Below are 15,611 nucleotides of genomic sequence, written 5' to 3'. Positions count from 1 at the left end.
CTCAATAGAATAGAACTTGAATACAATCAGTGTGCAACAGAGAATTATTGTGCAATAGAGAGAAGAGAAAGAACAGTTTCCAAATGAAGCAGCCAAAGTGACCCACGTCCTTGTGAGTGCCCACCCAACAGGGTTGGCCTGAAGCAGGGCCACTGAGGCCTGAAAGCCTGCCCAAGTCTAAGGCCCCTTTAGGTGGGGACCCATAGGAAAGAGGCCGAAGGGGCCGGGCAAGTCTGGAAGCGAAGGAGTAAAATGAAAATACAAATCAAAATAAAGGCTGCCATTGTCAGCCTCCTCACGGGTGTCTCACCCATGTCTTGTCTAAATGCCTCTCTCATGTGCCCCAAGTCCCTGGCACAAGTCCAGGGCCAAGAAGCAAGTGTGGCGTCTTCGCATGTCTTTCTGCTCCACTTGCCTCCTCCAGGTCTCCTCCCAAGTCCTCTGAGTCCTCTCCCATTTTTCCAGTCTTTTTCTAGCTTCCCCTCCCTGCTCAGCTCCACCCTTCCTTGGGCTGGGGGGGGGGGGGGCAGGAAACCTGGAACCTCCCCTTTCGAAGACTCTCACAGCAATGCCTGCTGCTCAGACTAAAGGGGCCCAGGATTGGGGTTTCGGATCCAGGGGTTTCCAAAGGAGGGGTCTTTGGGATCTGCTTCCTTCCATCCTGCACCCCAAGTGATGCTCCTGGAGTTTCTTGCATGTCCTGCTCCTCAGCTGCCTGCAGATCCCTGGTTGATGGGTCTCCCCTGGCCTCAGCTGTGCGGAGGCCGGTCCTCTTCATCACAGACTGAGGGGGTCTCAGCGGAACAGGGGAAGGCAAGCGTCCTGGAGAAGTCTGCCCCTGATGCCTCCTGAGACACGAGCTTTCCTTGCCTGGCCCTGTGTCATCCACCTTCTTCCTCCCGCAGCAGGGAACCTACGGCCGACTCTGCTCCCCTGACGGCAGCACCAGCGCTGCCACAGCCACCAACACTCAGGCTCTGTTTGTCCCAATTTCCTCACTTCCATCAACAAGTGAATTCAACCCAACCCTAAGGTTCTAGAAGGACACACATCATGCTATTGCTGAGCAGTAGCAGAGCGGCGGGAGGCCTTCTCTTTCTCTCTGCCACTTCTGTACTGTTCTGTTTTTTGAAACAGAGAATGTATTCAAGGAGTCCTCCAAACATTAAAATAAAATGCATAACCAAAAAGGACAAGGAAATGAATGCTTTCAACAATGAGGCCCAGACTCGGCAGGGTTTCTGCTGGCGGCTGAGAGGCAGAGGCAGGAAGGCCCACGCCTGCATCACGCTGGTGACTGAATGAATGGCCAGGGTCTCAGAAGTTCTCTTCAGGGTTGGACACAATTCAGCCCCTCTGGCCGGTTTTCTGCCCTCGATGCTCAAAATCCTTCGTATGTCTCCTGTCCATGCCTCCCCTGATTTATACCCTTGTACCCCTGGCAGGACCCAGGGCTGGCAAAGTGAGCAGGTGCCTTGGAGCTCCCCTGACCTCAGGTGACCCTGTGTGCCAGCTGTGCACAGACTGTTACCTCATTCCAGCAAGCTCCCCACCCCACAGGTTAAAGACAGGGACCTTCTGCCATCACAAAAACCTGACTGGTTTCTGAAGAACCATGCGTTAGGTGCAAAGGTCAGTCTCTGGCCAATACATTCCAGCAGCCGCCCTTCTGTGCTCCCAGACACAGAGAGCCAAGCAGCTGCAAAGGTCCCCCGCCACCCCGAGAATCCCCGCTGCCAGCACTGACCTGCAGATGTAATTCGTCTTGCAGGAGTCCTGCAAGTTCAGGCAGTTGGGCTTCTCCCGCTCCTCGTAGGAGCACACGGGCACGATGGTCTGGCGCCGCCGCTCGGTGCAGGCGATGTCCCGGCAGGAGCAGAAGAGCATCCCGTAGCTGTGCTTGGCAGGGACCTTGTCGAAGAACTGCCGCAGGGCCTTGTGGCACTTGCGCCTGTTGCAGACCTCATTGGACATGCTGGTGGTGCAGGGGGTGATGTAGGCCGACCGGTACTTCTTGCAGGTGTCGTCCAGGTTGCAGGCCTTGGCGGCATCGAGGCAGTTGTTGCCCTTGGGGATGTGCTCCACTGCAAAAGAGAAAGGCAGGCATGATCACGTGCCTGGCACCCGGGCTGCTCACTCACCCCTTAATAACTGAGACGTGGCCGTTTACCTGGCCATGCTGGGTGCTCTGATCCACTCTGTTTTGAAGCTAATAACTTAATGAGTTCATGACAAGGAGAAAGTATCAGGAGTGCCAATATTGGGACCCATGGCAGCACACAAATGCCTAGCATTCTCTGAGATGTATAATTAGGAGGTATTGAGTGAGGCCAAAGGAGCTCAAGCACCTGCCCTGACTCCAAATAAACAAGGAGAATAAGTCTTCAGCTCCTGGTTGGTAAACTGAAATTAGGATAAAAGAAAAAAAGTAACAAATTATATACTTGTTCATTATACAGTATATAAAATGATATGCTGAATGTAAGTATAATTGCCATGCAGTCCTCCAGGAATATAATTATGTAATAAATGCATATAGCACATGCTAATTACTATATGATTACAGAGTAATTACATGGTTATTTGAGCCCAGAAGACAAAATATTATGCCAGGCTCTCTAAACAGGAAGAAGCAACTACAACGAAGCTGTATTTAAGTTCTAGCTCACAGGCCATTGGAAGAAAACCAGAATACATTACATAAAATTTTGTAAACCTCAATTACCACTTAACTTACGACATACGAAATGTAGGATCTATGAATATTGAGGTGGCAGATTGGAAAAATTCAGCAAGTATTTTGGATGGAATTTCAATGGGCTTACAAATGACAGGCCTTAGGAATCTCACAAAGCATATGTTGCCTCTGCCAGAGGCCTCTGAGTTCATGCTGTCGAAGAAACTGAGGGTTTCATTTCAGGGATAGAGTATGGTAGAGGCAGGGCCCATGGGGCAGGGGTGGGGCTGGGCAGGCTGGCCAGGGTCAAGCCTAATGGGCAGAGTTAAAAGAGGAATGGACAGGGAAATTAAGCTCAGTCCCCACGACACAGGCATTTCCACAAGGAAGGGAAAAACCTTCCATGGCCAACTCATAAGGGTGGTCCATGGAAAACTGATACATAAGGTATAGTCATGACCTTCCAGAGACACAGCCAAGAAGCCCCACACAAATGTGGGGTTCAATCCCAGAACTCCAGCAAGTTCCTGCTCAGGAACTGCCCTCCTTAGGTTCTGGAACTCTCTTTCCATTCTCTTTGAGTCTCCCCCCTCAATCCCGTCTGTGGGGGCCATGAAGACATCTGGAGAATTACAAGAGGCTATAGAATTGACAAGGGAGGAGAAAGTGTCCAGGTGGGACTGAAAGGCCAGTGATTTAGTATAGAAGGCACAAGAAGAAAGAAAGAAATCCTGTACGTATGGCAATCTGCACGCAGCTGGAGGACACTACTGAGCAAAATAAGCCAGTTGCAGGACAAATACTGCCTGATTCCACATATATGAAGTATATAAAACAGTCAAACTCACAGAAGCAGTGAGTTGAGTGGCAGCTGCAGGAAGCTAGGCAGAGAGGCCAATGGGCCACTGTTAACCAAGGGGTTCAAGTTTCAGCTACACAAGATGAAGATCTAAGGATCAGCCTTGAGACATCACCTGTGGCTAACAAAACCACTGTAGACTTAAAATCTGTTGAGGACAGGTCCTCCATTAAATGTTCTTATTACAATTAAAATAAAAATTAAATAAGTAAGGGTGCACAAAAACAAGTCCACATCTCCTAAAATGACTAGCTCCCTGTTCTACTGATTTGTGCCTTGATTTAGGACAACCGAACATGAGAAAACCTGAAATCACAAAACGATATCCTGGCATCTTGCTGTGCCCCAAGTTCAAGTTTTTGCCTAACATGTGAATCCAGCAATTTCACGCCTAAGGCAATAAATATGACATTCAGGCTTCTTGGAGGAGTGGTGCAAGAAGCCAGCAGCAACACACACATCCCTGCTGGTTGCATACCTACACCTGCTGCAGGTTCTCCAGCATGCATCTCCTCCCCGAGTCAGCCCCTGTGTTTCCATATTCAAGGTTCTCAGGTCTCAAGGAGCAAAATATTCACCATGAGCCTGACAGGACCCTCAGAGCCTTCTCCTCTGAGACTTTTAATGTGGTGCTGAGGGGCAGTGATTTATATTCTTGAAGGTGTAGCACTCTCTAGGAGATTTCTAACTTATGCATTTTTAATGATAATCTAAAATAAATTAATATGACCATATTCTGAATCATCTGGAGCAGGCCCCAAAATGCTGGATGTGGGTACACAATTTTACTACCTGCCTTGACATTTAATTTGGTGTTGAAGGATACATCATGCTCTCTGGCCAAAAATAAAAGAACAAAGACAAAGAGGTAGTCTTAATCCTTAAATGGTATGGCCAATGCAGGCCTCCCTGGTGGCGCAACGGGAAGACGTAACCTATAATGCTATCTGCAGCCACTGCAGCATGAGTTCGATCCCCGGCCAGGGAGCTACCCACATGGCGCAGCAGACCTCTTCTGTATCCTGCTGCTCCCCTCAGCAGTGTACTTTAGTAGATCTGCCTGTTCTATTCCCCACTCTGTCTCTGGTGAATCCTCTCACTACCCACACCTCTGGCCTGTACCCCAGTTCTTGTATGCATAAATAGATAAGTCTTAAAAAAAATAGAATCACCAATGTAACCAACAGCTCCGAGAAGTTCAAATGGAGAGAGACGGCAGAAAAATTAAGCCCTCATGTGGCATTGGCTATACAGTCCTGTGCCTCAAAGGAACTCGTGTTGTAACAGAATAGTATGTTCTGATTGTAAGTGTCAGTTATGCTTTAGCAAAACAGTATCAAATATCATCCTTTATATTAAATTGTATTTCATTGTTAAGTTGTGCCACTTAGTTGTATTTCATTGTTTGCAAAGTTTTGTTCATACTTAATATGCGTGGCTAAGTTGTTCTGGTAGTTGCATAAAAACAAAAAATTAGAGCTTACAGTTTTATAATTTCAAATCAAGTTATAATAAAAATAATAAAACACAACACATGATATTTCTCTCTGAAAGCAGTTTTCAAACTACTTTAAAGTGTTTTTAAAAATTAGCCTGGAAAAAGATCCTTGGTATGGGATCATAGCAATCATTTTTTGGATATGAGAGAAGCAATAAAATGAAAATCAAACACTGTTGAATGATCTATTTGAAAGTTGTTAAGAGAGTAAATCCTAAATGTTCTAACTTATCACAAGGAAAAATTTATTTCTTATCTCTATATGGAGATGGACATTAACTAAACTTATTTTAGTAATCATTTGTCAATATATGAATGTCAAGTTGTTATTTGATCACACCTTAAACCTATAAGGTGTTGTATGTCAATTACATCTCAAAAGTGACCCAAAAAATTGGCCTAGTGTATGTCTGCTTTGTTACAAATGGTAGCTTCATTTTAAATGTTGTTAAAAACTATATAAACTACTAATTAATATTTTCTTCTTAATGTTATCCAAAAGGAAAAACCAAATTTCTAAGAAAATTGTACAAAATTTGAATAGGATAGACGATTTTATGTCCAAGCAATTGCTCAAGTTCACTCCATTTATCAATGGGTGTGACTCAGCCTCATTTTCAGCTGATTCTGTTTCATCAATATATAACCCTGAGAGACCACCATCTCCTTAATATAATTTCAGAGTCTGTGACAAATCCCCAATGCACAACCCTGGCACATTCAGCAAGGCAAAAGTCTATTAATTGATTCCAGCTTACAGGACAATGTGTAACTTTCTTTTTGTTTCTGATCTCATTCTCATGACTCTTTCCAGCTTGATATATGAGGCCAGCATTCCCCAAATATCTAAACCTGATGAAGGCAAAAGAAGGAAATTACAGACCAGTATTCTTACAACTATAGATTCAAAAAATATTTAGCAGTACGTTATAAGAAAAATATGCCATCACCAACTAAGGTTCATCTCAGGATGCAAGGTTAGTTTAATAATTAAAAATCAATGTAATTCACTATATTAACAGAAAGAAAGATTTCATATGATTAGTTTAATACACAAAAAAAAGCAGTCACCCAATCTCAACACTCCATTCTCAAGAAAAAATGCTCAGCAATTTATGAAGAGAACCTGCTTAATCTGATCAAAATCATCTAAAAATCATATTTAATAGTTGAAATAGTGACCATCTCCCCCTAGAATCAGAAACAAAGGAAGAATGTCCATTCTTATCACCTAGAGTTCACATTTTACTGGAAGTCCTAGCCATTGCAATAAGAAAATGAAAAGAAATAAAAGGTATATAGCTGCTAAAAATGAAGACATCTCTATTTGTAGATGATTTAGAAAATCTTGAAGCATCTACAAAACAACCACTAGAACTTTGAAGTTAATTTGTCAGTTAGTATAAAAGTCAGTTACATTTTTATAAGCAACCAGCAAAAAAAAATTGGAAGATAAAACTTAAAAACAAAATTCACTTGTTAAAATTTAACAAAAGGCATGCAAAAAAACCCCTCTACAATGAAAATTAAAAACACATTTCTGAGAAAATTAAATAAATAAATGGGAAAATATATCATGCTCATGGATGAGAGAACTTAATAAAGATCAGTTATCCCCAAATATTAATATGATTTGAAATTGACATAGACTCTAAAATTTACATGGGAATGCAAAGGACATAGTATAGCCAAGGCAACTTGAACAAGAACAACAAAATTGAAGAACGTCACAATGATTTCAAGATTTACTATAAAATTATCAGGACCAGTTATAGACAAATTCAACAATGGAACAGAAGACAGAACTCAAGAATACACCCATAATCTACACTTGATTTTTGACAAAGTCAATAAAAACAATGAACAAAGGAAGATTTTTCCACTAGAATAACTGAAAATCAATTTTTTAAAAAAGTCAACAATAATCCCTCAACCTCTACATCATAACATAAAAATTAATACAAGATGGATTAAGGACTTAAACATTAACAGCTAAAAAATAAAACTTTCAGAAGAAAACAAACGATAATCTTAGATGTAGGCGAAGATTTTTAGAGAGGATCACAGAAAGTAATCACTATAAACGCAAAAAAGGTTAAGTTAGATTTCATCAAAAGTCATTGTTAGGACAATGAACAAACTACTGACTAGAAGAAAATGCTGAAAATTGTCTGTCTGAGAAAGGACCAGTCTCTAAGCTGTATCTAGAAAGCCTAGAACACCCCTAAAAGGAAACAATCCAATTAAAAAATAGACCAGACATCTGGACAGACACAATTGTCGAACAAAGATGTATGAATGGATGATAAGCCCATCAAAATTGTTCGATACCATTGGTTGTCAGAGAAGTGCAAATTAAAACTACAATGAGATATACGATGCACCCACCACAGTGGGTAAAAATAAAGTCTGGTAACACCAAATGTTGTCCAAGATGTAGATGCCCTGGAATCTCATACATTGTTGACAGGAGTGTAAAATGGTTCACCCGCTTTGGGAAAATGTTGGGCAGCTTTTTAAAAAAATGAAGCATGGACCTATTCTATGATGCAGAAATTTCACTTGTAGGTATTTATCCAAGAGCAATGAGAACACAAAAAGACTTGTACAAGAATAGCATCATACTGCATTGACAATAACCAAAACCTGGAACAGCTCATGGATCCATCAGCTGATATCTATGCACATGAGGGACTATCACCCAAAAATAAAAACAAACGAGCTACTGAAACATATAATATTATGAATCTCAAGACACTATGCTGAGGGGAAAGAAGGTTTCCACAAGGATGTACACACTGTATGATTCTGTGCAGGTGAACTTCTGGAATAGGCAAACCAAATTTATGACGGAAAAAAGAAAAACCCATGGCTGCTTCTAGGGGATGGAAGTCAGGATTGGTTGGGAATGGGCAAGAAGGAATTTTCTGGCTTGATGGTCCTTTTCTCTAGCTTGCTAGAAGTCTGAGTTAGGCTTTATGTGCATTTAGGTTTTATGCACATATGAATCTTAGCTCAAAAGGAAAAAAATAAACAAATATTGAAAATTGGTTAATGCTATGTAAGCTGAAGCACCGGGGGGAAAGACAGTGATTTTGAACTTAGATGAACTGACAGATGGACAGAAAGATGGTTCTATGGCTACTGACAAGCAACTACGTTTAAATTTAATGATGAAGTCTAGATGGAAGTGGCTGCCATTTTTCCCACTTTTCTGTGTGTTTGAAAATGATCAAATAAAATACTGGGGGGAATACATTCATCTATACCCTATTCTTTCAAATAAAAGGGTTCACACCTACAATATGAAAACGACTCTGAGCCCCACCTGTCACCTTCCTTCCTCTCCACAAATTCACCTCCAACTCCCTGCTGCAGGATCTCCTGCTGCCAGAATGTAAACACTCCTGAAATCCCAGGACATGTAAATTAGGACCAAGTTTCCACTCTGGCAAAGATCGAGGCCCACATCTACAAAATGGATCCCTCAGTGCACAAAAACACTACCTCGGTGACTTAAGGGCAGAGAGGGGAATGGGCAGGATGATTCGATTTAGATCCATGAGTCTCACCCAATGCCCAATTCTCTGTCAACTCAGCCTGCACGAGGGGCAGGCAGGCGCCTGTGTTTTATGTCCTGGGCACACATGTCTCCTTGCCTCCACGGGAAGGCTCTGAACAGCTTTCCCATAACTCCGAGTGCCATCCTCTCCACAGCTCATTTTAGAGCCCAGCATTAAAATGTTGCTTCCCCCCCCTTCCCTCCACCCCTAATCTCTCCCTCCATCTGCTGTTATTCATTCTTTAACTTAGTAGAATGTCTGGGATGCTGTCTGAATGGGAAGTATACTCAGAATGCAGGCTGTTTACTAGAAATCCTCTTTTCTGGGGGGAGGGCATGTGTGTGGGGGATGTTCTGGCTAATTAGCTTCTCTCCAGCACCCACCCAGCACTACATCATGGGGAATGCCATTTAACCGGCGTCTCCTTTCAAAGTTAGACATAACCATGTTGTTACTTTGCAGATTTTGTATGGCTTTCTCTCATTTTTCCAAGCCTCTCTGGCTATAGTCACATCTAATGTGATTTTTTTCCTACTTTGAGAGGCAAGAGAGGGATATCTGTAGTGACCACAGGGTCACCTCCCAGACCATGGCATAAAAGGGGTCAAATGTTGCTGAAGGAGCAAGGAAGTAGGAGCCAGGGTTTCCCAAGTGGTGCAAATATATGTAAGTCTGTGCAAGTCAGCTTTTTTTAGGAGTTGGAAGAGGGGGGATCTGTTTCCCCTTGTGTGAGATGACCTATGTAAGGTCCCTTCAAGTCTCAAGGTTCTTTGATTTGATGGCTCTAATTTAAAGTCCCTTTGCTGATTACAAAGTCAAATATTTAGGATAGAACACGATGATCAGGGACAGAATGGAAAACATCGTGAAAAGCTCTATGCCCTTAAAGGCTCTGACCCCTCCAGTTGTTCTGCTGCTCCAAACAGCCCATGGACCAGTGAATTCACAGCTGACCTACAGGTAGAGGAAATGTAAAAGGTCCCTCCAACACACGAGACGTGGAGGTGTCAGGGATGAATTATGTACTGGAAGAAGCTTTCCTATTCTACATTCCCCTGGAGCAAGGAACTGCCGTTATCCCAAATCACACTGTCCCAAATCAAAGAGGCTATCGCCATGTTCACAGGCCCTCATTATTTACACTTAGAAAATGCCCTGTTATTGGCAAATGCCAGGGCCAGCTAACCAGTTGAAACGATTCAGGATGAAACACAGATGCAAGCAACTCGAAATCCATTTCTATAGATTATGAGATGGAATAAAACAGTACATATATTAAAATCTGCACAGCTTGCACTGAGATGTGATTTATTAAGCAGAAGGTTCACAAGACAGAGTGAGAACACTGTTTACCAGTGCCGGCTGGTTGCGGGTGTTCTTCTGCCTTTTTCTTTGGGGCTGCAGATCTGAATTCACCACTGGTTTCCCCTTTCCTTCTGACTTAATTAACGAGCAGGCTAACATAACTACTGATCTTCTAATGGTCTCCCTTTCATGCGGTAGCCCAGCGAATAAGAAATGGGCAGAGGTTCCAAGAGCTTTACAGGGTAGAACAGGCTTTTCTGGAAACTCACATTTGCAGTCTGGTCTCCTGATATTCACACGGATCAGATGGCATATCTGCTCATACAGGCTGTGACCCCTGTAATCGATCCTTTCAAGAGCTTGGCCTTTTCCAGCTGGGGTGCTAAAAATTACATTTAAAGCATGCATGTGGCCTCTTTGAAGCCCATTTTGTCATTCATACACCTTTTCAGACATATTGTATTACACAATGATGAATTTTCTCCTACTCCTGTTTTTTCCTCTCTTACACAACTACATTAAGCCTCAAGTCATTCCCAAGTTTTCTCTGGGATCTGCAGACACTGAGTGACTCTGAAGACCCGTAAATTTGGAATCAACTCATCTGGGTGGTGAAGACAGTGCGTCATGTCAAGCACAAGCCAAGGGCTCAGCCCAAGCTCACCCGTTAGAGCTTCCATTTCTGCAATGTACACACACATCCATACCTTAAAAAATTAGTTGCCTCCATGGTGTGCAAGCTGCGTGCTTTCTGCTGCTGCAGAATGATGAATTGTGCTGTCTCAGCAAATGGGATCATTACATTTTTAATTAACCTTTCCAACCTCCTCCACCTTTTCCTTTTGTTATACACTGGATCTCTGAAGTTTCCTGCTTGTTTATGTTCAACTTGGTTTGAAACACAGGCATGAAAAATGACAGCAGGGGACGCAGGGGTGATGCAGCAGGTGAGAAGCCTGGGGAGGTGGGTGCCTCGCCATACGCAGGCTACAGGACAGGCGCTCACACTTGGTGGCTGGATTCCCATCTCATTTTTGTTTTGGCAGCTTAGCGTTATTTAATGGCCCTGGCTACCAGGAAACTGGCTTCTTAAAATCTCTTTCAACCTAATTATAATTACTGTGTATAAATCATACAATGATCAATTATAAAAATCTCGGGTTCATAAATATTTAACTTAGCATTTAAATCCACACTGCAGGAGTGCATGAAATTTCTGAGTCCATCTCTTTGCAAACAACTGCTTTATTACAGTTCCAATGCCAATTACTGAAAACCAAAGCAAGTTTGTCTAGCAGCACACTCAGGCAGAGTTGAGCATAATGCCTTTCTGTGTATTAAGATGGCACAATTTAGTTATTTCTAAAATATGCAGGCCTCTCATTAAAAAGATATTTTACAAAGTCTTCTATCGCTATCTTTTAATTCCTCAAGTATGCAGAGGCACAATGATGATATCAGACATAAAAACACTCATTAAAATATATTTTATCTAATGTAAGATTGATTCTGAGATAATTGAGGTCAGATTTGTTTAGAAAATGTATCATGACATGTGCAAACGCTGATGCAAAGAGGAAATGAACTTCTATGAGGACTCAAGCAAGACAGCTAAATATTTTCCAGCAAAATCATAAAGCCGTAATTGGATTTCAATTTAGTAATAGTCGGCCTAAGACAGGCCATTTTTAATAATCTAATTATGTGTTCGGGGCCTACCCCAGAACTCAACGACTCTGCTTCAGAACTATTAATTGTACTCAATCCTGTTGCATCTTCAACCGTGAAATTTGCTATTACACGTAGGACTGGCTTTCAGTTATGAGTATTTTTTTTTCCAATCTCAGATAATCTTTGTAACATCTCCAAATGCCGACTTCTTTAATTTTCTAAAAGTTGAATCTTTTAATGGCTTTCTCTGGACCAGAACACTTGATCCCAGGTAGCTCAGATTCTGTGATCCTTTTATAGACAAAAGTCACAAGGACATCCACACACATCTTCCCTATCTTTATGAAGACAGAGCAGTGCTTGCTTTTGTCTGATTTTCATTAATTAAAGGTATTTAATTGCTAACATCTCATTAGCAGTAAAATTAATGAGTACTTCAACGACAGGAAAAGATCTGCATGATAATGTAAAGCTAACTCATTTCATGGGGTACAAACTGTAACTCCACTAATATTTAGCCTATGCAAGCTCCACTGCTATTTAGCCATTTCGACAATATAAGTCAAACAAGTCTGTTTCATCCCAGAGAAAACAACAAATGTGGCCAACCAAGTAACAAGGAATACAAGTTCCCTCTCAGTTTTCCACCATATCGCTATAGGGAGAGCTAATTAGAAGGGAGATATGGGGTGGTTTGTTTTTTAATATTTCTTTGAATTTTTATGAAACAAAAAGGCACTCTTAAAATAGTGTGCCTGAACTTTTAACTAGCATGTCTAAATTTAGAAATATCTAAGTGGGCGCTAAGCATAGTTGTCACTTTGAGAAGCTGGATCCTTACCCCAAGGAGGCTGCCAGCATGCCAGACATTTCATGGAACTCTTCCCTAGGAGCCTGAAGCATGTTCTGTGGAAAACCCTGAGCAGCAACCAAACTCTGCATGGGGGGATGGATTTTAAAAGCCAAATGGCACTTAGCACTAGATGTAGTAATGAAATAGGGGGAAATAGGGGGTGATGGGCAAGGCTTAAGGGTAGAAAATAAGTGATGAATATATGTAAAAAAATTTATCATATGGTAACTTACTAATAGGCTCTGAAAATAACTAGTGAAGTGGCTTAATGAAAAGATTTCGAGCCAATGACAGCGCTGGAATAGTCCTTTGAAGGACAATGTTCTTTTTCACTTTGGGTTTTTTTTTTTTGCATAGAAGAACTGGGGTGTAGCCCAGAGGTGCAGGGGGTGAGAGGATTCATCAGAGACAGAGTGGGGAGTAGAGCAGGCAGATCTACTGAAATACACTGCTGAGGGGAGCAGCAGGGAGACAGGAGAGGTCTGTCTGCTGTGCCATGTGGGTCATCTCCCTGGACGGGAATGAAACTCAGGCCGCAGTGGTAATGGTGCTGAGACTTAACCCCTAGGCCAGCGGGGAGGCCCAGACAATGTTCTTTTTTGCCTGTATCATGTTTGATAAGATCATTATCCACAGCTAGCCAGAACAGTTCCCCAATGAAATGGAGCAAAAGCATGCCAAGGAGGCAGGCTAGAGACCCGACTGACTGTCACTTCTACTACACAACCCACAAAAACTGGTCTGGCCCCTCAAGTACACAAAGCGAGGTAAAATATGCATTCTGAAGCCAAAGAATCAACCGAAACAATGAAAAATGAAGAGGCTGAAGATCCTATTAAGTAGCCTGGATGATGCTGAGATAATAATGAATCATTGATGATGCTGGCAGTTGTCAGGGCCCTCATAGTGCAGGATTTCAGCAAAGATAAGCTAAATATCAGGTCTTTATTTTTAGTTAAAGAGCATAAAATTCCATGCCTTTCCTCCCACGAGCCTATTTACATACCTGCTGTGCTACCTATTTGCCTTCACCTGCTTTCCAATTAATACCCCATTAAGCCGCTCCACCTGCAGTGGCTTTCCCTGCACCACCACCTTGCCACCATCACTCATTTGCTACAACTCAATTGTTTCTTTTGGGAAGATAAACAAAAGCTGCAAGAATAATAATGGCAGGGCTTTGTATTTACAGGCTGTGCATTCTCAAAAGATAGTAACCAGAGCCGAGGCCAATTTCAGGGCGACAAAGCCACCAGGCTGGGCAGAACATCTAGGGTTAAGTGAAGTCTTTCAGAAGACTGTGGGGAAAGAGAATGCCCATGCCCATCTTCATTTGTCAGATCTGCAAATGCGATTCGTGTGTGTGCGTGTGTGCGTGTGCGTGTGTACATCTGTATATATAAATTTTAAGTGATGCTTTGCTTCATTCAAAAAGCTATTCCATTTCAAGTTGGGTTAATCATATTTTGCTTGGTTAAGGGGTCTTTGGTAACCTATTTTAATGTAGATTGGCACATTATTTCTCTTTTATGCAAACAGATTTTAAGTGTTTGAAAACTGGTTCCTTCAAGCAGTGACCAAGCCTATGGGGTGCATCAGAAGACCCTACAGAATAAACCTCAAAAGCAAACAGAAGATGGGTCCAGTCCTACCTTTTGAGAATCTGTCCAAAGTTCCTCAGTTCTTTTGATGATGGGATTTGGAACTTGTTGATCTTAAATCATCCCTCTTCATGACCCACCTATGTGAACCCCCATGTACTTTTCTAGGAATTCCTGGCTTTCCAGTTGGTTCTGGCCATATTTTTAGGAATGCAGTTCATTTGGCCTCACTCCATGAAGATTGTGTTGATGAAGAGCTTTCTTTGCCCATATTCTCACTATCCTTCAGAATGAAGTCTAATCTGGAATTACCAAGTGGCCCCAGCACAGATGCTTCCAAGTGGGCAAAGGCAGAGGCCTCCTACTGATTCCCCAGGGCCTCCCACAAGCAGCAGAGGAAGCAGACAGCAGAACCAAGCGGGGCGAGTATGCCCATCTGCATGCCTCAGTGAACCCGTGTTTTATTTGAATGGTGTGTTGGCAAATGTTCCTGCTCATTTCACTTCTAGCTGTAAATTGGTTCCCAATGCATGCACACATTTACCTTTCAGAATGCCAGTATAACTCTTGTTAGATCCCCATATGAAAGACCCCACCAGTGAGCTCAAGGATAAAGTTTAAACCCTGGAATTTTGACATTAAAATTCCTTAGTCAGGCCCTCCACCGTGTCTCTGCAGCTGATCCTGCCTGCGGCGCTGTCTCCCGCAGGAATCACAGAGGAAATCTGCATATCCACGTGGTATTCCGTGGGCACGAAGCCACCTCTCCACCTGGCTCCTGTCCACAGATACTGTGAGTCTGCTGAGGCAGGCCGAGGCAGGTGAAACACTGAAGTAGCTTCTAGAATCTTCTAGAATGTGTCTTTCTTCAGTTTCTCATACAACTATGTCAGCTATAACGTTGCTGTGTCCCTGATACACACATACATGAAGAACCCAGGGCTAAATGAGGGCCACCCCAGCTCCTAGAGTCTGATATTTCCACCCAGTTATTTGTTTAGTAAAAACCAGTTATAGCTTAGGCAAATGCATGTGTTCCACCTCCAAATTCCTTCCAACTTTGAATTGTGCCTTTTGCGATAGAGATTTGGACTTGGACTAGCTGGCTTTTGTGAGAAATGGCCGCTTGGATAGTTACATTGAACCCTGGCAGAGGCTTAAGCTGGATGGGCATACCAGGATCAAGATGATTCCATCAGCTTTGTGTCCAGAGAAAGGAAAATGACACTCAGCACAATGCTGACCTGCTGGCCAGCTGCTTATGCTGCCCCTGGCACCCCTGGACATGCCAGGGGGACACGGTCACCTTCCTTTAGGGGCATTCAGGGACAACAGAAATGAGACTGATCTGGGTCCCCCAAGCACTAATGGAAGAGGCCCTGTGCTACAGAAAGTCCTGCATTGAGACATAGGAAGAACCATACAAAGTCAGACCTCCTATTGCTGTAACTTAGCCTTCTGACCACGTGATTGTCAAAGATAGATATTAAATTTCTGCCCTTTGGCCTTAGAAATGAGTCACGAACTACTCCTGAGAATTCATTCTGAAGCATAGAGAGCTGCTTCCATTACCAAGAACGACTG

At 42.8% G+C, this 15,611-nt stretch overlaps 1 protein-coding gene across 2 annotated transcripts in view; it reads right to left on the bottom strand.

Moving 5' to 3' along the window:
* GFRA1 (GDNF family receptor alpha 1) overlaps window positions 1-15,611 on the bottom strand; it is a gene marked incomplete at both ends in the record, with an annotated part of 202,135 nt that overhangs the window by 55,089 nt on the left and 131,435 nt on the right. For both annotated transcript variants that reach the window (XM_084246218.1, XM_084246219.1), the window contains one exon: window positions 1,748-2,084. In XM_084246218.1, coding sequence (XP_084102344.1) covers window positions 1,748-2,084 — 337 coding nt within the window. The remainder of the gene's footprint in view (window positions 1-1,747; window positions 2,085-15,611) is intronic.

The sequence above is a fragment of the Talpa europaea genome (assembly GCF_964194135.1).
Source record: "Talpa europaea genome assembly, chromosome: 10".
In the NCBI taxonomy this organism is placed as follows: Eukaryota; Metazoa; Chordata; class Mammalia; order Eulipotyphla; family Talpidae; genus Talpa; species Talpa europaea.
The sequence above is the reverse complement of the archived record's forward strand: the minus strand, read 5'-3'. Positions and strand labels throughout refer to the sequence as shown.